This window comes from Primulina eburnea, chromosome 1, assembly GCF_022965805.1.
Source record: "Primulina eburnea isolate SZY01 chromosome 1, ASM2296580v1, whole genome shotgun sequence".
Lineage (NCBI taxonomy): Eukaryota > Viridiplantae > Streptophyta > Magnoliopsida > Lamiales > Gesneriaceae > Primulina > Primulina eburnea.
Genome location: NC_133101.1, coordinates 20,372,387 through 20,394,967, shown reverse-complemented (window position 1 = coordinate 20,394,967; position 22,581 = coordinate 20,372,387). Strand labels below are relative to the sequence as shown.

At 38.1% G+C, this 22,581-nt stretch overlaps 1 protein-coding gene across 1 annotated transcript; it reads right to left on the bottom strand.

Annotated features, from left to right (window-relative positions):
* Positions 1-8,008: 8,008 nt before the first annotated feature.
* LOC140805485 (uncharacterized) lies at positions 8,009-10,461 on the bottom strand. Its single transcript, XM_073161758.1, has 4 exons — positions 10,201-10,461; positions 9,836-10,042; positions 9,144-9,475; positions 8,009-8,891 (listed from the first exon to the last, which is right to left on the bottom strand). Exons 1-4 carry the CDS (start codon positions 10,459-10,461, stop codon positions 8,009-8,011), a joined length of 1,683 nt encoding a protein of 560 aa, XP_073017859.1.
* Positions 10,462-22,581: the final 12,120 nt, after the last annotated feature.

Sequence of the window (22,581 nt, the reverse complement as noted above, 5' to 3'; positions counted from 1 at the left end):
GCTTTATCCTTACCTTTGCTCTTTTTCAGAGCTCGGGGAGGACCAGAAGAGGAGGGTTTGGATTGTTGGGATTTGGGTTTTTTAGGGGGTTGGGTTGGAAAACGTGCGGAGGGAGGAGAAGGGGTTGAATCGAAGCGCATCGTAGTGGACTCGTCACTAGGCGAGCCTCGCGCATTTGCTCCTGAGGTGGAGAAGGTAAAGTTTGACATTTTTTAAGAAAATAAAGAAGGGACTTACATAAATAGATCGGAGATGAAGGTGACAGTGGTTGAAGATCGCCAGAGCTAGGGAGGCACTGCGCTGCGGAAGTAGGAGAGGATTTGAGAGAATTTGAATTTTGAAAAGTGACAAATGAAGATGGTGTGTTATTATATATAGAAAGAGGGAGTTGATCTAAACCGTTGATTTGAAGTTGAATCGGACGGTTAGGATGCATCTTGGAAATTGTGCATGTATATGAAAAGACGTGCACGGATATCGAAGCGTCAGACTTATCAAATTCTCGGAGTACGAAAAGTTTCGGACCGTAGGAATTCTAGGACGAAGGTCATCATGACATCACTTCAACTGCCCGAGAATACTAAACGACAAAATATTCAAAATCCGAGAGACATGAGGCCCCAGCATCTTATTCAGAGTTCGGGAGATTGAAGCTCCCGACACCTCATCCCATCTTTGAGATATTTGAAGTCCCCGATGCTTTTATAATCTGGAATTAGTTAACTTTCTATTGAAGCCCAAGCGTGACTGATCGGGACAGGTGTAAGACTCTAGCCCGACTATTTAAGAGATGGGTGGTGATACCCCATAAAAGCCCCGGTCATGGATGACGCGGGAAACTAAATGGATAGCCCAAATCGAATTCAATATGCATAGTATTTTCTTTAGCAACCGAGCAGGGAGTTACCCAGGATATTTTCCCTCCAGGCAATCAGGAGCGCAGGCACTCATGCAAGTTCAAGAAACTTTCTACCCGGGTTACCTCGAGAAGCGTACCACTCTCAAGTGTATTAGTATGAGCTACTTTATGCTTGCCAATCATTACTGTCAGAACTACATGGATTTGTCGTGTCAGAGAAGTCATCAGAAGCAAGGTCTGGGTAGCGATCTTACCATACTTAGCAGGTGGGCAATGAAAACAAGTTAATAATGGGATTTCCTCCTGTAAATAGCAGGTATACTTCTCATTTATAGATTCTGAAATTTTGAACTCTCAAGCACTCACTTATATCACCACATACAACCATTTTACTCTTCTTCACCTGCTGACTTAAGCTTCGGAGTGGCTACGCCGGACACTGCTCAGACGTCAATTCACGAGTTCATTTCATTGTCTGCAGGTTATAGTTGAAGCCATATTACAGAGAAATAATTTGATCCCAAATTGTATTTACTTGCTTACTTTTCTAAACACAACACTTAAATCATCATCCGGTGAATTGCCTCAACCCAGCTCAACCGATTCGCTCGGATCACCATCAAATATAAATAAAATAATCCAAATGGATGCATGCATGAACCGATTTGGATCAAATACTTCAGTGGATGACATATGGACGAGGAAGATCACATGAATATCTGACAATTATACAAGGACAATAACAAAGAATCATGTTCATAATACACACCAAACTAAAGAAAAAAGAACATACAATCCGCGCAAACATCATAAAAAGGTCAAGGTCGGAATGATGTGGTGAAACACCGGAGAGTAGGCGAAACTAAGATAGCCGTTGCTGCTCTGTCAAGCCAACAGTTAAGGATAGACATCGAATAATCGTAACCCTGTGATGCACTGGGGCGCCACAGAAGCTATCTTCAAATGGCCGAAGCCATCTCCAAGGCAGACCCTGGCTAATGATATTGTCTCAACCAAACTCTAAGAAGATAGTGTTCACGTGTCAACTCCCCTAGACCTTATTGCCCCCTCTAAGGTTACATACCCTCGCAACCAAGTCCGGCAAACGAGACCGATTGAAACTGATTTATAAAGAACAAATTATTTTTTCAAATACTCGATGTGGGAACACAAGCAAAAGTGATTTGGAGAGATTTGTTTTTCACATTTATTCCACTTAACCATGTTTTAAAAAATTATTGTTAGCCATAATCAACTCATAAATTATTTTAAGAGTTATAAACTAAGTCAAACACTTTTAAGTAGGGAAATTGATACACCGAATATATAAAATTCTTCAGATTTAAATAACATATTTTATTTTAAAATTCAATATTGAATTTCAGTTACCGGGACCATATCGTCAACCACCACTCATCTTAATTTTGTATATTATTTTTTATATAATATTCAAGAGAATGTAGGAGACAAATATTAATTTATTCCAAACAAAAAATTAAATTAAATTTTATTAATCTTCCACAAATAATGTTAAGTCGTTAAAGTCCAAGACCTAATTAATAGGTCGCGGCATCAACAATCATGCCGTAAAAGAGAGGCATGGCATGATCCACCAAGCATGAACTTAATTGTATGTAATTTTCAACCTGTACAAATAATTCATTATGGGATTATGAAAATATTTCTGGGTTATAATATATATATATATATATATATATATATATATATATATATATATATATATATATATATATATATTAACACACGTCTCTATTTATTTGAGCACCTTTTTTATTTTTGAATTTTTTTAATAAGCTTATTTTGTGTTTTTATTATTTTAATTTTAAGGCCATATATATTAACACACGTCTCTATTTATTTGAGCACCTTTTTTATTTTTGAATTTTTTTAATAAGCTTATTTTGTGTTTTTATTATTTTAATTTTAAGGCCATTTTGAATGATAATTTTCAAGAATGGAAAAACTTAATGAGTACTCAAGTTGTGTAGGTGTATATGTATAGAATTCAGTGTCGTTTGATGCTGATATTAGATGATTGAATGATATTGATTTATAATATGTGTGATAAAAAAAATTATAGATATGTATTTTATGTGGTGGGATTAATTATATAATTTTTGATATATAATTTAATTTTACACATGGACTCCCTCCGCTACATGCATACCACTATGCTCTCATCTACACGCCTTAACACTCTCCATAACATGTTCGTGGCCCCCTTTGTGATTGCTAATGGATAAATACATGGCATGAGTGTTCTACCTCATAACTCAAATCCTAAAATATACATGCATTTGGCATGGATATGTGTTGGGTCCTGATGTGAACTCGTTGAAATGGATGAGCCGGGTAAGGGACTCCAACGGATCAAATCAGTAATTTATAGTTTTTAGGAATTTGATTGAAGATAGTTGATGCAGCAAAACCTGCAACTAAGAAAAGAACTCATGAATGGGTGCCGGACTGGTATCCGGCGTAGCCACTCCGATACTTAAGTCAGTAAATTTTAAATGAACACAAGCAATATTCGAGAGAAAATATGTAAGTGCTTGAAAGTTCAAAGATTTTAGAATCTATAAATAACATTAATACCTGCTATTTATAGTAGAAAAATGGGATAGGTACCTCGATCCTCGTGCCACCTACTAAGTATGGCAAGTAGGCTACCCATACTTGTAACTTCTGATAACTACTAGGACACTCCAAGCCCAAGTGGTTCTGACAGATTGGACGACATGTATCAATCACACTCAAGTATGGTGTAATTCTCGAGGTGACCCGGGTAGTAGGGTACCCTGGTGTTTGCTTGAGATCCCGGCTATTGGCTCGAGAGCCCGGGTTGCAAAGATGATTGCCCGGGAAGAGGCGTAATACCAGGGTGTTTGAGGAGAGTACCCGGCAAGTGGCTTTTGATCCGGACTATCCAAGTAATAAACCGGGTTAACGAAGACCCGAATCCTTATTGGGGTATCACCACCCATCCCTAAAATAGTCGAGCTAGAGTTTGACTCGCTGTCCCAATCTGTCGTACTTGCATTCTTGTTTAGCACACAATTCTGAATGTGTAAGAGCATCGGGGGCTTCAAAGATTCCATAGATGGGATGAAATACCAGGGTCTGATACCTCCCGTGTTTAAAATAATATTCCAGGGCGTCAAATCTCCCGGGTTTGAATAAGATGCCGGGGCCTTAAATCTCCCGGGTAATCTAAGAAAGTCATTATGACGCATGCTTTAGCATTAAACTCCCGCCGAAACACGTTTTGTATTCCGAGAATTCGATAAGTCTGACACCTTGATATATGTGCACGTCCTTTCGCATGACAGCGGTCTAATTTACGAGGTGCATCTTGATCTTCCACGTGTGCTTTAGATCAATGGCCGAGATCTCCCCCCGCCGCTTATATATATTACCCCCCTATTTTTCAAAAATCACTTTCAAATTCAAACTCTCGGCGAAGCTATTGCAAAATTTTTTCTCGAAGCTCTGTTTGTGCAAAATCATCTACTTCCAGCGATTTTCCACCTCTCTCTTCCCCACATTAGTAAGTTCTTTCCCTTCAATCTTCATTTGAGCATGTCGAATTCTACATCTTCTACCTCTGGAGCGAATGCACGAGGCTCTTCTAGTGACGAGTCCACCACGATGCGCTCCGATTCTTCCCCTTCTCCCCCTCGCCGTCGTATTACTTCCCAAGCTTCTAAAAAACCCATAGCTCACCAAACAAAACTTTCCTTTTCAAAACCTTCTTCCTCGGGTACTTCCCGAAATCTGAAAAAGGATAAGGTCAAGGCCCGAGCTTCCAATCCTCCTCCCATCGATGTCCCGGAAACTCCCTGGTTCTCCTCTTTGAGCAGCACTTTGCGCTCGAGGGCAGATGAGGAAATCCGGTCTTTTGGGTCCATTCCTTCTACTTTTTCTATCCTTGTACCCGGTCCCTTTGATCGGGCTGACAAGCCCCCGCCGGGTACACTACTTTCTTCCGGGACCAAGTTAGGAATGGTCTCCGTTTTCCCCTTCCTCTTTTTTACATCGAGGTTCCCAAATTCTTTGGTGTACCTATCAACCAACTTCATTCAAACTCTTTCCGCATCATGGCTTCGGCCTATGTTCTATTTAAAATGAACAATCTTCTTATCAACCCCCTCATTCTTCATTATTTCTTTTTTTGCAGACTCGGGGATAATGCATTTTCCCCGACTGCGCGCCTTAATTCCCGATTCTTTGATGATATCTCTTCTTCTCAGAAAGGATGGAAAGGACGATTTTTCTTTATTCAACTCCCCGGTCCTCTTCCTTGTCTGATCGGGTTTCTTCCATCTCTTACACCACAACCTGCCCTTCCCCAGGCTTATAAATCTGAGGAATCTTTCCTCATGAGTCAAGCTCTGGTGGAGGGCCACAAATACTCCTCCTCCGTTCTTATCTCTAACGAGAATTTGGTCGCTTATGGGTTGAGTGCCCGGGCTGAGGACCCTTTGGACAGGGTGATCGACGAGGTTGCTGGCTCGGGCTCTCAACCTGGTACATGTTCTTTTATACTTGTTCTTTTATCCTTGTGTAAATTTGCAACTTGTACTAACGTTTCCTTTATTCTTTTTGTGCAGATAACTCAAAAATACAGGAGGCCTTTGCTAAGAAATGGGCGGCCAAGAAGGCAGCCAAAGAGAAGAAATTGGCAGCCCGGAAAGCCGCTGCCGAGAAGAAATAGGTCGAGGAGGCGGCCCAACGAGCAGAATTGGCTCGGGTCGTGGCCCAACGAGAGGAGGAGGCGATCCGAGATGAATCTCGGGAGGATTCTGAAGATCATGTCCCTCTCACCCAGAGGAAACGAAAGGCTGTCACAAGCCCGGAGCATATTCTGGTCGAGGATGACCGGGAGGTGGGCCAAAGTTCATCTCAAGAAACTCGATCAACACCCCCTCCCCGCAACAATCCAACCAACGGCCCCTTCTCCTCGAGCAACCTCCCCGAGCCAATATTCTTGAGGAGGGGTCTTCGGCAAGGGGGCTCAAAATATTAAAACAACTAATTATTCCTGACGAGGAGGCCTGTTTGAAGAACTTCCGAGCCTCTGCCAAACTTTTCAAAGGCTCGAACAAACTCCTGGCGCTAAGTTCTTCATTAACCTTTCTTGCTCTGTTATCATACTTCTCTTCTCTCTTTCTCTTTTTTTTTTTACTGACTTGTTTTTGAATAGGCTGCTCAATTGCTGATCTCGGCCTTTGAGGAGGTTGCGGCGGCTGCCACCGTTTCTGGAAAATGAGCCCGACAATTCCAAGACACTCAGGAAAAGCTACAAGAGGAGTTGTCCCGGGCTCGAGCCACTCACGAGGAGGAAGTGGCCAGCTTGCGCTCGGCCCTGGACAAGGCCCGAGATGACATCAATGAAGTCCTTGTCCTAGAAGAAAATCTGCGAGGCTCTCTGTCTGTCTCGGAATCGAGGAACCATTCCCTTTCTGAACAGGCAGAGGTGCAATTTCATCGGGCCGAGAGAGCCGAGAATGCCCTGGCCCTGGCTGAGTACAACAAAGACAAGTGGCAGGCCTCCTTCCTTCAATCTCCTGAGTTTAAGAAGGCCGTGGTAGATAAGGCCTATCCTCTTTTCCAGATCGGCTTTGATAAATGCCGTGAACAATTTGAGAAAGCCGGACTCTTACCTCAAGAAAGGGAAAACTTTCCTGATTTTGGCCTGGCTATTGCATCCCTTCCAAAGGATGGTGAGGAGGAGAAGGAGGCGACCCGAGAAGAGCAGCCAGGGCCAGAACATGTAGATATAGACTATGATTGTAAAAAAAAAATTTCTCTGTAGATCTTGCCCCCGGGCTTTCATTAATGAAATTTCAATTTTCTTAACTTGTTCTTTATAATATTCTTATAAGTCTTCAAGAAACCCGGGTAATTAACTGTGTATAATAATTTAGAAAATCTTCTAAGTGTTGAGAACTGACCGGTATTTTTAATAATTAATCAAGATAATGAAATATGTTCTTGAGTAAGAATCAAGGCTCGGAGCCTTGGGCCGGGGAACATGTCCCCGGGTGTTGGGAATGGTCGAGGTGTGGAGTCCCGAGCCAGGGTGTAGTTCCCTGGGCTTTTAAGAACCAAGGTACGGAGCCTTGGGCCGGGGAGCATCTCCCGGGACTTGGGAATGGTCGAGGTGTGGTGCCCCGAGCCAGGGTGTAGTTCCCTGGGCTTTTAAGAACCAAGGTACGGAGCCTTGGGCCGGGGAGCATGTCGCGGGACTTGGGAATAGTCGAGGTGTGGTGCCCCGTGCCAGGGTGTAATGCCCTGGGCTTTTTAAGAACCAAGGTACGGATCTTTGGGCCGGGGAACATGTCCCGTGACTTGGGAATGGTCGAGGTGTGGTACCCCGAGCCAGGGTGTAGTTCCCTAGGCTTTTAAGAACCAAGGTATGGAGCCTTGGGCCGGGGAGCATGTCCCAGGACTTGGGAATGGTCGAGGTGTGGTGCCCCGAGCCAGGGTGTAGTTCCCTGGGCTTTGAAGAATCAAGGTACGGAGCCTTGGGCTGGGGAGCATGTCCCGAGACTTAGGAATGGTCGAGATGTGGTGCCCCGAGCCAGGGTTTAGTGCCCTGAGCTTTTTAAGAACCAAGGTACGGAGCCTTGGGCCGGGGAGCATGTCCCGAGACTTGGGAATGGTCGAGGTGTGGTGCCCCGAGCCAGAGTGTAGTTCCCTAGGCTTTTAAGAACCATGGTACGGAGCCTTGGGCCGAGGAGCATGTCCCGGGACTTGGGAATGGTCAAGGTGTGGTGCCCCGAGCCAGGTTTAGTTCCCTGGGCTTTTAAGAACCAAGGTACGGAGCCTTGGGCCGGGGAGCATGTCCCGGGACATGGGAATGGTCAAGGTGTGGTGCCCCGAGCCAGGGTGTGGTGCCCTGGGCTTTTTAATAACCAAGGTACGGAGCCTTGGGCCGGGGAGCATGTCCCGGGACTTGGGAATGGTCGAGGTGTGGTGCCCCGAGCTTGGGTATAGTGCCCTAGGCTTTTCATAAATAACCGGGACCTAATACCTCTCGAGATAAGATAAAAGAAACATTCATCACACTTTTTCTCTGAGAAAATAGATCTTTCATTTATTTCTTCCATCAAATAATTACATATGTCATGCATAGTACTTTTTCAAATTAAATACATTCCAAGGCCTTTTAAGAAGACGGCCCTGGGCATCTTCTAGATAAAAATATCCCGTACTGACCCTTTGGGTGATCTTATAGGGTCCTTCCCACCGTGCTTCCAACTTCCCAACATCTCCGGCAGGATTGACTTTCTTCATGAATAAATCCCCTACTTGGAAATATCGGATCCGGACCTTTCTGTTATATGATTTCATAACCCGGCTCCGATATGCTTCCATTTTAATGACTGCTCTGTCTCTCTTTTCTTCCACCAAATCCAACTCCATAGCCCAGCTTTGATCATTGTCTTCCGGGTAAGATTCTACCCGGGAAGATGTTTGCCCAATTTCCACTGGAAGGACTACTTCCGAACCATATACCAAGTTAAAAGAAGTTTCTTGAGTAGGTTCCCGGGGAGTGGTTCTATATGCCCACAGAACACTGGGCAGTTCTTCCACCCAATCCTTTCCTTTGCCGTGTAGCCTGGTTTTCAATGCTTGTACGATAATTCTATTCACAACCTCTGTTTGGCCATTAGCTTGAGGATAGGCAACAGAGGTAAAGGACTGGGTGATATTCATTTCCCGGCACCATGATGTAATCTCTTTGCCCTGAAACTGCCTTCCATTATCTGATATCAGTCTTCTGGGTACTCCAAACCGGCATACTATGTTCTTCCACAAGAACTTTAAAACTTCCTGCTCAGTGATTTTGGCTAAAGGCTCAGCTTCCACCCATTTAGATAAATAATCTACAGCCATTAGCAAGAATTTTTTCTGAGCCCCGGCAATTGCAAAGGGGCCCACAATATCCATTCCCCACTGATCAAAGGGGCAAGATGCCCAAATAGTCTTCATAAGAGTGGCCGGGCTATGTTAAAAATTTGAATGACGTTGACAGCCCTCACAAGCCTGAACCACTCGAACAGAATCTGGGCTAAGAGTTGGCCACCAGAACCCGGCAAGCATTGTTTTTCGGGCCAAAGATATTCCTCTGAGGTGCTCAGCACAACATCCTTCGTGAATTTCTCAGAGGACATAATCCACTTCTCCCTTAGATAAGCATTTTAATAAGGGTCCCTGGAATGACCTCCTGTACAAGATATTATTTAAGAGAACAAACCTGGGAGCTTGTCTCTTAATCTTTTGAGCTCGGGCTTTGTCCTCGGGTAATTCATTGTTCATAATGAACTTTATCAGAGGTGTCATCCAGGAATTCTCTAATGTTGATAATGCTTCTTCTTCAAGAGGAAGGACCAATCGGGAAACATGCAAGACTTCCCGGGTACTGACTTCTGATTGTGAAGAAGCCATTTTTGCCAGAGCATCAGCCTCTTCATTCTCCTCCCGGGGTATTTTTTCAATACTCCAATCCACAAAGGTTCTTGCTTGGGCTTGAATGAGCTGTAGGTATTTGATCATCATGTCCTCCTTAGCTTCATAAATGCCCTTTATCTGTTGAGTGATTAGCTGTGAATCAGAGTACAGAATAATTCGGGAAGCTCCAACCTCCCGGGCAGCTCAGATACCGGCAAGGACAGCTTCATACTCAGCCTCATTATTGGTTATCCGGGAATCAATCTTTAAGGTCAATTTAATCTTTTCTCCCGGGGGATATATTATTACAATCCCTATTCCACAACCAGCAAGGCTAGACGCCCCATCCACAAACACTCTTCATACTTTTTCTTCCTCGAGTTGAATCATCTCGGATAAGATGTCTGATAAGGCTTGGGCTTTGATGGCAACCCAAGGCTTGTATTCAATGTCATATTCTCCCAACTCTACTGTCTACTTGATCATCCGCCCGGATACTTCTGAATGAGTCATGATCCTGTCAAGAGGACTATTGGTAAGAACAATTATTTGATGCGACAAGAAGTAAGGTCGTAGTTTCTGGGGAGTCATGATCAAGGCCAAAACAATCTTCTCTATCTCATTGTAACGGAGCTCGGGGCCTCTTAGAGCATAGCTGACATAGTAGACAGGCTTTTGATCAGAGCCTTCTTCTTTTATTAGAACCTAGCTGACAGCATACTCCGTAGTAGATATATAACAAATAGTTTTTCCCCGGGCTCCGGCTTTACCAATACAGGGAGCTCTGCAAGGTGAATCTTCAAGTCTTGGAAAGCCTATTCACATTTCTCATCCCACCCGAATTGTTGGGCCTTCCTTAGAACCTGAAAGAAAGGATAACTCATGTGTGCTGACCGGGATATAAATCGAGACATGGAAGCTATCCTCCTGGTCAGCTTCTGTACTTCTTTGACAGATCGGGGAGATGGCTTGCACAACATGGATTTGACTTTTTCCTGATTGACCTCAATTCCCCAGTCGGTCACTATGAAACCCAAAAACTTGCCACTCTTCACACCAAAAATGCATTTGGCAGGGTTGAGCTTTATCCCGTCATGCATTAGAGTAGCAAAGGTTTTCTCCATATCAATGATGAAATGTGCCACCTCTTTAGTCTTTCCCAGGATATCATCCACGTATACCTCCACATTCCGACCCAGGATTTTTCTCAAATACTCTGTTCATGAGACGCTGGTAAGTAGCCCCTGCATTCTTTAACCCGAAATGCATTACAATATAGCAAAATGTCCCTCCCGAGGTGATGAAGCTGGCTTTATCTTGATAATTTTTTGCCAAGGGAATTTGATGATATCCCTGGTAAGCATCCATGAAACTCAACAGTTCAAAGCCCGAGGTAGAATCCACCAGTTGGTCAATCCTGGGAAGGTGGTAATGGTCTTTAGGGCAAGCCTTATTGAGGTCACGAAAATCTACACACATTCTCCACTTCCCGGTGGACTTAGGTACCAGCACCACATTCGAAAGCCATGTAGGAAATTGAATTTCTCGAATGTGGCCGGCCTTCAGCAGCTCCTTCACCTGTTCATCAATAAATTTGTCCTTTTCAGGACCAAAGTGTCTCTTCTTCTACTTTACCGGGAGAGAGCCCGGGAGAATATTCAATTGATGCTCCGATATCAGGGGTGAGATCTCTGTCAACTCCTGTTGGGACCAGGAAAACACATGAATATTAGCTTTTAAACAATTGATCAGACTAACCCGGGTGGATATACTGAGGTCCCGAGCCACCCGAATTTGCTGCCCTGGTCCGACCTCTATCATCTCTTGCTCCTCTTCAGCCACAAAATGAACATCTCCCTTCTCCAGTACTCTTCCTCCTACTTCATCAACTCTCGCTTTCTTCCCTTCCCTCCTGGTTTTGCTCTGATCAGCCTGGACTGCCTCCACATAGCACTTCTGAGAAGATGGCTGATCTCCCCGGACTTCTCCTACCAGGGCTCCCATAGGAAATTTGATCTTTTTGTGGTAGGTGGATGCCACGGCTCTAAATTCATTCATAGCCGGTCTACCGAGAATTATATTATATGAGGATAGGGAGTCCACTATAGTGAAAGAAGTCGTCACTGTCTTTTAGAGATCTTGGGAGCCTAGAGTAAGTGGCAAGATAATCTCTCCTTCCGGGTAAACCACATGGCCAGCAAAACCAAAAAGTGCGGTTTCCACATCTTCCAAATGATAGCCCTGCAAATCCATCTGTACAAATACATCTTTAAAATTTACATTTACAAAGCTTCCCGAGTCAATAAAGACCCTCAAAATGTCATAATTTGTCACCCGGGCTTGGATAACCAGGGCGTCATCGTGGGGGTAGATTCACCCCCTTTCAATCTTCCGACCGAAACTGATCACCGCCTCATTCTTCCTCACCCCTTCTACCTCCATACAATCGCTCCTATCCCTTGAATTCCTTGCCCGGTTAGAATCACCATCAGTGGATCCTCCAGAAATCATTTTGATTAACCCCATGGCAGGAGGAAAATTCTTCTTTCTCTCGGGCTCGGGCTCCCTCATTTTCCCGTGCTCATTCCTTACATTGCCCCTTAGATCTACTTTCCGGGCACTAGATCCTAGCTGCCGAGATGTCCAAGGCAGCAATCTCGGTCTTTTGTTGGCTTGACTGGGTCCCGTGGCGAGAGGCAGGGCATAGTCTCCCTTCAATATTTTACAGTCCTCGGTGTTGTGGTAACACACTTTGTGGAGAGTGCAGAATCCTCTCTTCTCGGGCCGGAATAGTTGATAATCTGGGGCCAGATCTCTACTTCACTCCTGTATCTCCCTCTCCGGGGCGATCATTAGGGGCACATGGTGAGAAAAATTCCCTGGATTACCCCTTCTCTGTCCCTTCTCCTCGGGCCTAGATACCCGATCTCCTCTTTCCTTCCTTACAGCCTCTCTCTTCTGCTTCTGGGCTTCCTCCATATTGATGTATTTTTCTGTCCGAGATAATAAATCCTCAAAGTCTTCGGGTACTTTCTTGATCAATGACTTGAAAAATTCACCCTCTCTCAAGCCTTGGGTGAATGCAGTCGTCTTTGTCTCGGTGGCACAAGTAGGAACGTCAAGAGCCACTCTATTAAATCTTCTGATGTAAGCCCTCAAACTCTCTTCCGGGCTCTGCTTAACTTCAAAGAGACTGAAAGTAGTCTTCTTGTATTTTTTTTAGCTGCTGAAATGGTGTGAAAACACCTTTTGGAATTCTTTGAAAGAACTAATACTTTGAGGAGCCAAACCTTCAAACCATCTTTGAGCTAAATCCACCAATTTTGTCAGGAACACCTTACACTTGATTCGATTAGTGTAACAGTGTAGCATGATCATATTCTCAAACCTGGCTAGGTGCTCCTCCGGGTCTGCGTTACCATCATAATCTTTCACTTTAGCAGACTTGAAATATCCGGGAAGAGGTTCCCGAACAATAATGTCAGCAAATGGGCAACCTCTGGTGATTGCCCAGGAAGTGCTCCGGCCCTCCAACTGTCTCTCCAGGACCTTCATCTTCTGCCTCAGCTCCATCAATTCTTCTACCATAGTCGGAGATTTTGATCCAGCGCTGGATTCCTCGTCTTCTCCTCTCACCTCCTCCTTCCCCAACTCCTGCTCCTGCTCATGCTCCTGTCTATCTCCGGGTTGTGTATCATGCTGAGAAACTTTTTTCCTGGCCATAGCTTGCTTTATTGCATCGGATACAATTTTTTTTAACTCTTCCGGAGTCATAGTAATGAGATTTGGCCCGGTGTTACGAACACCATCCTTTCTCGAAGTCTCCCCTCTATCTTCCTGGGCCCGAGAATTATCTTGTTAGTTCTTCTTGTACGAGCCATATCAACGTCTTAGCCTCAAATTTCCCACAGACGGCGCCAATGATGTGAACTCGTTGAAATGGATGAGCCGGGTAAGGGAATCCAACGGATCAAATCAGTAATTTATAGTGTTTAGGAATTTGATTGAAGATAGTGGATGCAGCAAAACCTACAACTAAGAAAGGAACTCATGAATGGGCGCCGGAGGGGTATCCGACGTAGCCACTCTGATGCTTAAGTTAGCAAGTTTTAGATGAACACAAGCAATATTCGAGAGGAAATATGTAAGTGCTTGAAAGTTTAAATATTTTAGAATCTATAAATGACATTAATACCTGCTATTTATAGTAAAAAAATGGGATAGGTACCTCGATCCTCGTACCACCTACTAAGTATGGCAAGTCGGCTACACATACTTGTAGCTTCTGATAACTTCTAGGACACTCCAAGCCCAAGTGGTTCTAACAGATTGGATGGTCTGTATCAATCACACTCAAGTGTGGTGCAATTCTCGAGGTGGCCCGGGTAGTAGGGTACCTTGGTGTTTGCTTGAGATCGCGGCTATTGGCTCGAGATCCCGGGTTGGAAAGATGATTGCTCGAGAAGAGGCGTAATATTCGGGTGTTTGAGGTGAGTACCCAGCAAGTGGCTTTTGATCCGGACTATCCAAATAATAAACCGGGTTAACGAAGACCCAAATTCTTATTGGGGTATCAGGTCCATATCCACACATAGCTAAAAACATTTTTGATGTAATCAAATAAAATCGTTACATGCATTAGGAAAATTCAGGGAATACCCATAATGTTAGATCTCTATATGCAGATGTCTCTCTTGCGAACCTTAAGAATAATGTAGTAGATCATCATTTGTTTCACAGATAAAACATTAGAGACACTGAAGATTACCCGGTGAAAATCCTCTTACACTCAAGTAAGCACTATCCAAAGCTAGAGAAAATAAAAAACTTTTGATAGCTAAATGAGGACCTACCTCAAAGTGCAGATGAGCAATCTATTTAATTTGTAGACAATTTAAAGGTGGGAATTGTGCTTGAAAATCCACGGTCTTACATTGGGCTTAATTTTACTCAATACATGTATGTATACGGTTGATTCGTTTCACGGATATATATATCTAAGACCATCTCATAGGAGACTTATTCAAACTACATATATATATATATATTTAATAATTTGGTTATGTCCAATTTCATTCTTAGTACTCTTATAGTGCGTTTGGTACGGGTGATTAGGTGGTTTATTTTTGTTAACCCACCTAATCACATGTTTGGTAGGGGTGATTATTTAACCAAGTCTATCCCTCCTATGAATGAGTAGGTTATATTAGGTGTGACAAAATAATCACTCCTCACCCCCTAAGATTATTTATCTCACTCTTAATCCATCATATTTTTCCAATTTTACCCTTCTCCTAAATCCAAACTCACCACCACTTCCCTAAACCGACCTCCGCCGACCGCCGTTGCCCGCCGACCGTCGCCGTCGCCGACCACCGTTGCCGCAGCCGGCCGATAGACGGACTACCGCCGCCTCCGACCATCGCCACATAACTTGAAGGACAATTTTGTCAATTTATCAAAAGATTATTATTTATCTCATTCTTAAAAATCATACCAAACATAATATTATTTTATCCTTATTTACTTCATTCATTCTTTTTATCATTTCTCTCTTAATCATTTCATTATTTAATCACCCTGATGAAACTTAAAATTAATAATTTATTATATGTTAAAACCTATATTTTAAAATTTAAGTTTCATTAAAATTATAAAATTATGTTATTTTAGTATTATTTGTTTATATTTAAGTGTCTTACTAAATATGTTTTATTTTCAGGTTTTCTACGTGTTGCTAAAATAATGATAACTCAAGCTACAAAATTCAAATGGAGGTGATTCAAATATGTTTGGAATCCATGAGAAATTATCTACAACTTTGCAGAAGATATGATTGCCTAAAAAGTTCATTAAGATGATCAAATTGTGCAAATATCAAAAGGAGGACAGATTTACTTTTACTATGACCAGCTTATAGTAAAAAAATATAAATAATTCAATATTAATCAAATGAGATGAACCAAGTGGCCAAATTCATCTACAGATTGCCGTTTAGAGCCAAGTCAAATTCGGTGCTTAAAGTCGTGGAACACAGCATTGAAAGAAGGGCCATGGAATTGAAGTTGGAGGAGACAAAAACTACTATTACAACAACATAGCATTATTAAAGTTTTTGACCATTTCTCTCATTTAGCCTATAAATAGAGGCATTGTGATAGCTTGAGAATCATTCTATCTAATTGTAAAATATAGTGTGAGTGAGTATCAAAGATCTAAGTTCCAATATTTTTCTTTCATTTTCTTATCTATGAGTGATGATTTTAATATTAATCAAAAGTAAGCTCATGACAAGCTAAATCTATTATGTCAAGGTGAAGAGGATGAATTTTTGGTGAAGTAAGATTGTTTATATTTTGTATAGTCTTTCTTTATTTCATTTCATTTAGCTAACTTCTTTTTATTGTAGGTATAAAAATGAATTATTTGTTGTTATCAATTTACATCAAATGCTTGATACCATTGAGGTGGTTATCTTGATTTGTTGTTTAATTTTGATACAATAAATATTTCATCAATTATTATTATTGTTATATTATATATATATATGTATATTTATATAATTATATCATATATTTCATTTAGTCGATAGCGTGGCTCTGCCGGTTGTTCTAAATGCAATATTATGATCTAACAATCTAGCATTTACTTTATCGCAACTAATTTTTATTTTTTGCATCTAACTTTTACTTTATCGCAACTAACTTTTACTTTATCGCAACTAATTTATTAAATCCTATATTTCATTTAGGCAATAGCGTGGCTCTGCCCGTTGTTCTAAATGAAATATAATGATTTAATTTAACATTTACTTTTTGCAGTTATATATTTATATAGTTATATATATAATCATAGGTATCATATATAAAATATCGGTTAATTCGGTATTTTCTATAGTGGGGACTATATTATATTTTATGTGTGTTTAATTATTTAATTTTTCTTGGAACCATTATTTATGGTGGTTTCTTTTGTTTTACTTTTAGTTAAAAAATATTACATAAACAAAGAATAAATTCTTGAGCCTTGACAAAATTTATAATTTGTAAACTTCATTCATGAATTTGGTAATTTATAAATTAATAATTTTAAACTAAAAATAACCTCTCCGTGGATCAATCTCGTACTAACGAAATATATTACTTGCAGACAACCTACACTTGGGTGAATTATAATTTAAGTAGTAGCAAGTTTTTTGCGCCGTTTCCGGGGAGGTATAAATTACGTTTATATTTGTTATTTATGTTTTATTTATTAGTATTGTGTTGTTTTTACTTGTATGAGTATTTGGAGTCATAAAAAAGTGGTAGACTTATTCGAGTATCTGAAAATAATTTAAACATGGATGATAATTCAAATAATCAAGATAATAATAATAATAATAATAATAATAATAATAATAATAATAATAATAATAATAATAATAATAATAATAAAGAACATGATCAATTAAAAACACTTAGGCATCATATGAATCCTATTAGAACTAGTGTCCCATCTTATTTAGTTTTTCCTCTTGATGCATCTAATTTAAACTTTAAACCTCAAATTATTAAACTTTTACTAAATTTTCATGGCTTAGATTCTGAAAATCCATATTTACATTTAAGAGAATTTGAGGAAGTTTGTAACACTTATAATGATCAAAATTGTAGCATGGATATAGTTCGATTAAAGCTTTTCCCTTTTTCTTTAAAAGATAAAGCTAAAACATGGCTACAAAATTTAAGATCAAGTTCAATAAGATCATGGGAAGAAATGCAATAACAATTTCTCAAAAAGTTTTTCCCTTCCCATAGAACAAACTCTTTTAAAAGACAAATTACAACTTTTTTCTCAAAAAAAAGGAGAAACATTTTATCAATGTTGGGATAGATATAAAGAATTACTTAATACATGCCCACATCATGGTTTTGAAACATGGAGAATAATTTCTCACTTTTATGAGGATCTTATACCTAAAGATAGGCAAATGATAGAATTCATGTGTAATGGAACTTTTGAAGATAAAAACCCAAATGAAGCTATGGATTATTTGGATTCATTAGCAGAAAATGCTCAAAATTGGGATAATATAGGCACAATAGAACCACCAACAACTAAAATCAATAATTCAACAAATGGGGGTGGTATCTATAATCTTAAAAATGATATAGATATTCAAGCTAAACTTGCATCTTTAGCAAGAAAAATTGATTCATTAGAAATGAAAAAGAGTGGTCAATTAAAAAGTATTCAAGAAATTGTTTGTCATATATGTGATACACATGATCATTCTACAAAAGATTGTCCAACATTACCTTCATTTAAAGAATGTCTCCATGAACAAGCAAATTATGTTAACAATTATAAAAAACCAATATTAGATCATTTTTCACAATCATATAATCTTGAATGAAATCCTAATTTTAGTTGGAGGAATGATAATAATGCACAACCCTTACAAAAATATTTTCAAAATAATCAAAATCATCAAGGTTATATTCCTTATGTTACACCTCCAAGAAAAAACTTTGAAGATGTAATTCATGCATTTATCCAAAAGCAAGATTCTATCAATATTCAAAACAGTCAATCTATGAGTGATTTGAAAGAAACTCTTGCAAAATTTGCATCTGCACTTAATATTCATGAAAAAGGAAAATTTTCATCTCAACCTCAACCTAATCCTAAAAATCAAAATCAAGAATTAAAAAATGAAAAAATTGATCAAATAAAATCTGTTATTACCCTTAGAAGTGGTAAAATAGTTAATGATCCATATAGTAATGAAAACAAGGATCATTTAAAATCAAAGAGTAAGGATGATAATCCTGATGCTTTTGAAAATGATGATACCTTAAATTGTAAGAATAATATGGTGAATGATAAATCATCTGAAATAGTAAATGAGTCAAATAAACCTCCACCATTTCCTCAAGCATTAACAAATCATAAAAAACAAAAAAAGTGATTCTGATATCTATGAAGTTTTTAAACAAGTAAAGATAGTATTCCATTATTAGATGCTATTAAACAAGTCCTTCCTATGCAAAATTTTTGAAGACTTATGTACTGTGAAGACAAAATTGCATGTGAAAAAGAAAGCATTATTGGCTGAATAAGTAAGTTCTATTCTACAAAATAATTCAAGTTTAAAATATAAAGATCCTGATTGTCCAACAATTTCATGTTTTATTGGAGAAAATAAAATTAAAAAAGCTTTGTTAGATTTGGGAGCAAGTGTGAATTTACTTCCTTATTCAGTTTATGAAAAAACTTAATTTAGGTGAATTAAAACTCACTTCTGTTACTCTCTTACTGGCGGATAGATCAATCAAAATACCTAGAGGTATTGTAGAAGATGTGTTGGTTCAAGTTGATAAATTCATATATCCTGTAGATTTTATTGTCTTGGATACACAACCAATAGAAGTACATAATGAAACTCCAGTAATATTGAGACGACCATTTCTAGCAACTTCAAATACTTTAATTAATTGTCAAAAAGGAATAATGAAATTGTCTTTTGGAAATATGACTCTAGAACTTAATGTGTTCAATTTATGTAAACAACCAAGTATAAATGAAAATGAAAATTAATATGATAATGAAATAGAAACAATTGTGGAAGAAAATATACAAGAAAGAAATCAAAAATCTGAGTTTTTTCAATTGAAAGTTTTGAGTCTGAAAATAATTTTACAGAAGATGATAATACAAAACGTGAATTAAAAATTTTAGCATTAGAATTGAAATATGTATTTCTTGGTAAAAATAAAACATGCCCTGTTGTAATTTCTTCCACTCTTTTACCAAATCAAGAAGAAGATTTAATTATCTTACTTAAAAAATATAAAAATGCAATTGGATGGAATTTGAAAGATATAAAAGGTATAAATCCTTTAATTTGCACACATAGAATTCACTTGGAAGAAAATGCTAAAACATATCAACAACTACAAAGAAAGTTAAATCCACATATGAAGGAAGTTGTTAAGAATGAAGTATTAAAATTATTAGATGCTGGAATTATTTATCCAATCTCAGATAGTAAATGAGTAAGTCAAACACAAGTAGTACCTAAAAAGTCAGGCATCACTGTAATAAAAAATGAAAAAGGAGAGTTATTACAAGCTAGGATTCCATCTAGTTGGCGTATGTGTATTGATTATAGAAAATTAAATGATGCAACTAGAAAAGATCATTTCCTACTACCATTTTTAGATCAAATTCTAGAAAAAGTAGCAGATAATTCTTATTACTGTTTTCTTGATGGGTATCCAGGGTATTATCAAATACCTATATCATTATAAGATCAAGAAAAAACTACTTTCACTTGTTCTTTTGGAACTTTTGCATTTAAAAGAATTTCATTTGGTTTATGTATTGCTCCGGCTACTTTTCAAAGATGCATGTTAAGTATTTTCAGTGATATGATTGAAGAATTTGTAGAAGTTTTTATGGATGATATAACTGTTTTTGGAAACTCATTTGAAAACTGTCTTATATGGTTAAATCTGGGATTGTTTTAGGACATGTGATATCTGAAAAAGGAATTGAAGTTGATAAAGCCAAAGTTGATGTTATTGCTAATTTAACATCACCAAAACGGTTAAAGAAGTTCGATCATTCTTGGGTCATGCAGGATTTTATAGAAGATTTATAAAAATCTTCAGTGTAATATCTAAACCAATTTCAAATCTTTTAACAAAAGATACACAATTTGAATGGACTCAGAAATGTGAAAATGATTTTAAAAAAATAATTAATCTTTTAATTAAATCACCTATTTTACAACCTCCAGATTGGTCTTTACCATTTGAATTAATGTGTGATGCAAGTGATTATACTATAGGAGCTGTGTGAGGACAAAGAAAAGAAGGAAAACCTTATGCAATCTATTATGCTAGTAGAACCTTAAATAGTGCTCAAATAAATTATTCAACTACAGAAAAAGAATTACTTTCAGTAGTATTTGCATTAGATAAATTTCGATCTTATTTAATTAGTTCTACTACTATTGTTTACATTGATCATTCTGCCCAAAAATATTTATCAAATAAACAAGATGTTAAGCCAAGATTAATACGGTGGATTTTATTATTACAATAATTTGATATTATAATTAAAGATAAAAAGGAAAAGAAAATGTCGTAGCAGATCATTTATCTAGAATAATGACTAAATCATATCATAATGAATTACCAATAAATGAAAATTTTCCAGATGATCAATTGTTTTATACTACTATTATGCCGTGGTTTGCCAACATTGTAAATTTTCTTGTGACAAATAAAATGCCTTCTCATTGGAATTCACGGGATAAGAATAAATTCTTGATAGAAGTTAAAAAATTTTATTGGGATGATCCTTACTTGTTTAAGTATTGTCCTGACCAAATTTTTCGACGATGCATACCCGACAATGAAGTAAGTAATGTTATTAAATTTTGTCATTCTAAAGCATGTGGAGCTCATTTTTCATCCAATAAAACAGCTACAAAAATCTTACAATGTGGATTTTATTGGGCGTCTTTATTCAAATATACGCATTTATTTTGCAAATCTTGTGAAAACTGTCAAAGATGGGATCAATTTCAAAACGAAACATGATGCCTTTAAATCCAATCATAATTATTGAAATATTTGATAGTTGGGGGGATAAATTTTATGGGTCCATTTCCATTATCTTTTGGATTTAACATTTTAGTCGCTGTTGATTATGTTTCAAAATGGATTGAAGCAATTGCATGTAGAACTAATGATCATAAAGTTATTATAAAATTTTTAAAAGAAAATATTTTTAGCCGATTTGGAATACCTAGAGCAATAATTAGTGATGGGGGAAGTCATTTTATAAATAAATCATTTTCTTCTTTGTTAAGAAAATATGGCATTACACATAAAGTATCTACCCCATATCATCCTCAAGTAATGGTCAAGTTGAACTTGTAAATAGAGAAATAAAACAAATTTTAGAAAAAACAGTTAATCCAACTCAAAAAGATTGGTCTTTAAGATTAATTGATGCATTATGGGCATATAGAACTGTATTTAAAATATCATTAGGGATGTCACCATATAGGTTAGTTTTTGGTAAGCATTGTCATTTACCGGTTGAACTTGAACATAAAGCTTATTGGGCAATTAAAGCATTTAATATTAATTTAGATGATGCATCTAAATTAAGAAAATTGCAATTAAATGAACTTGAAGAATTAAGAAATGATGCATATGAAAATTCAAAGATTTATAAAGATAAAACTAAAGCCTTTCATGATAAAAATATTATGAGAAAGTCATTTGAAATTGGACAAAAAGTTTTACTTTATAATTCTCGTTTGCATTTATTTCCAGGAAAATTAAGATCGAGATGGTCAGGACCATTTATAGTTAAATTTGTTTATCCTCATGGTGCTGTTGATATTGAAAATCCTAAAAATAATGATGTGTTTAAAGTTAATGGGCAAAGACTTAAGCCTTTTATAGAAAATGAAATTCTTAATGATGAGTTTATGCCTTTATATGATCCATAATAGTTGTTTGATATTTTCATATTCTGTTTTTGCAGATTCTAGTTCATTTCCACGTTAAGTGGCGGATAACGGTACTCCGTGACTATCTAAGTCGGTTTCTTCAGTTTTCCCAAAATAATTGAAATATATATAATAATATGGATGCGTGCATGTATTGTGAATCTTCGTAAATATTTTGCTTGTTTACCAGATAATGTGCTGAAAAAATATATAAAGCTAGATGTGAGCGACTAAGGTTGATGATGTCTTATGGCATACCGAATGATGTCCGTTTGATAATTGAAGCAAAAGTCCGATTGGTTGGGGAAGCAAGTGAAATAATATTAAGACATATGCCAGAATTTGGTAAAACCACATATGCCAAAAAGCAAAGAGCTAAACATATAGGTGGATGTCATAAATGTGCAAGGTGGACTTATAAAGGGAAATGCAAAAATGTTGGAATGACATCAATGAATAGAGAAGATAAAATTTTATTCATTAAGAATGATCTGAGTAAAGAGCCTTTGGATAATTTTCTAGAGGTTCTTGATACGCATTCTAGTGGGTACGTGCAAAATGAACTTCTTAAACTATGGTGTCAATTTCAACATGAGGAATATCAATATGGACGGTGGAATCAGCCTTACAAAGATCCTATTGTAGTAACACATCTATTTTGATAAGTAATATATATATACACACAATTTTGTCTTGGGAACTGACGTTAAAAGACCCTGTTTGCCAA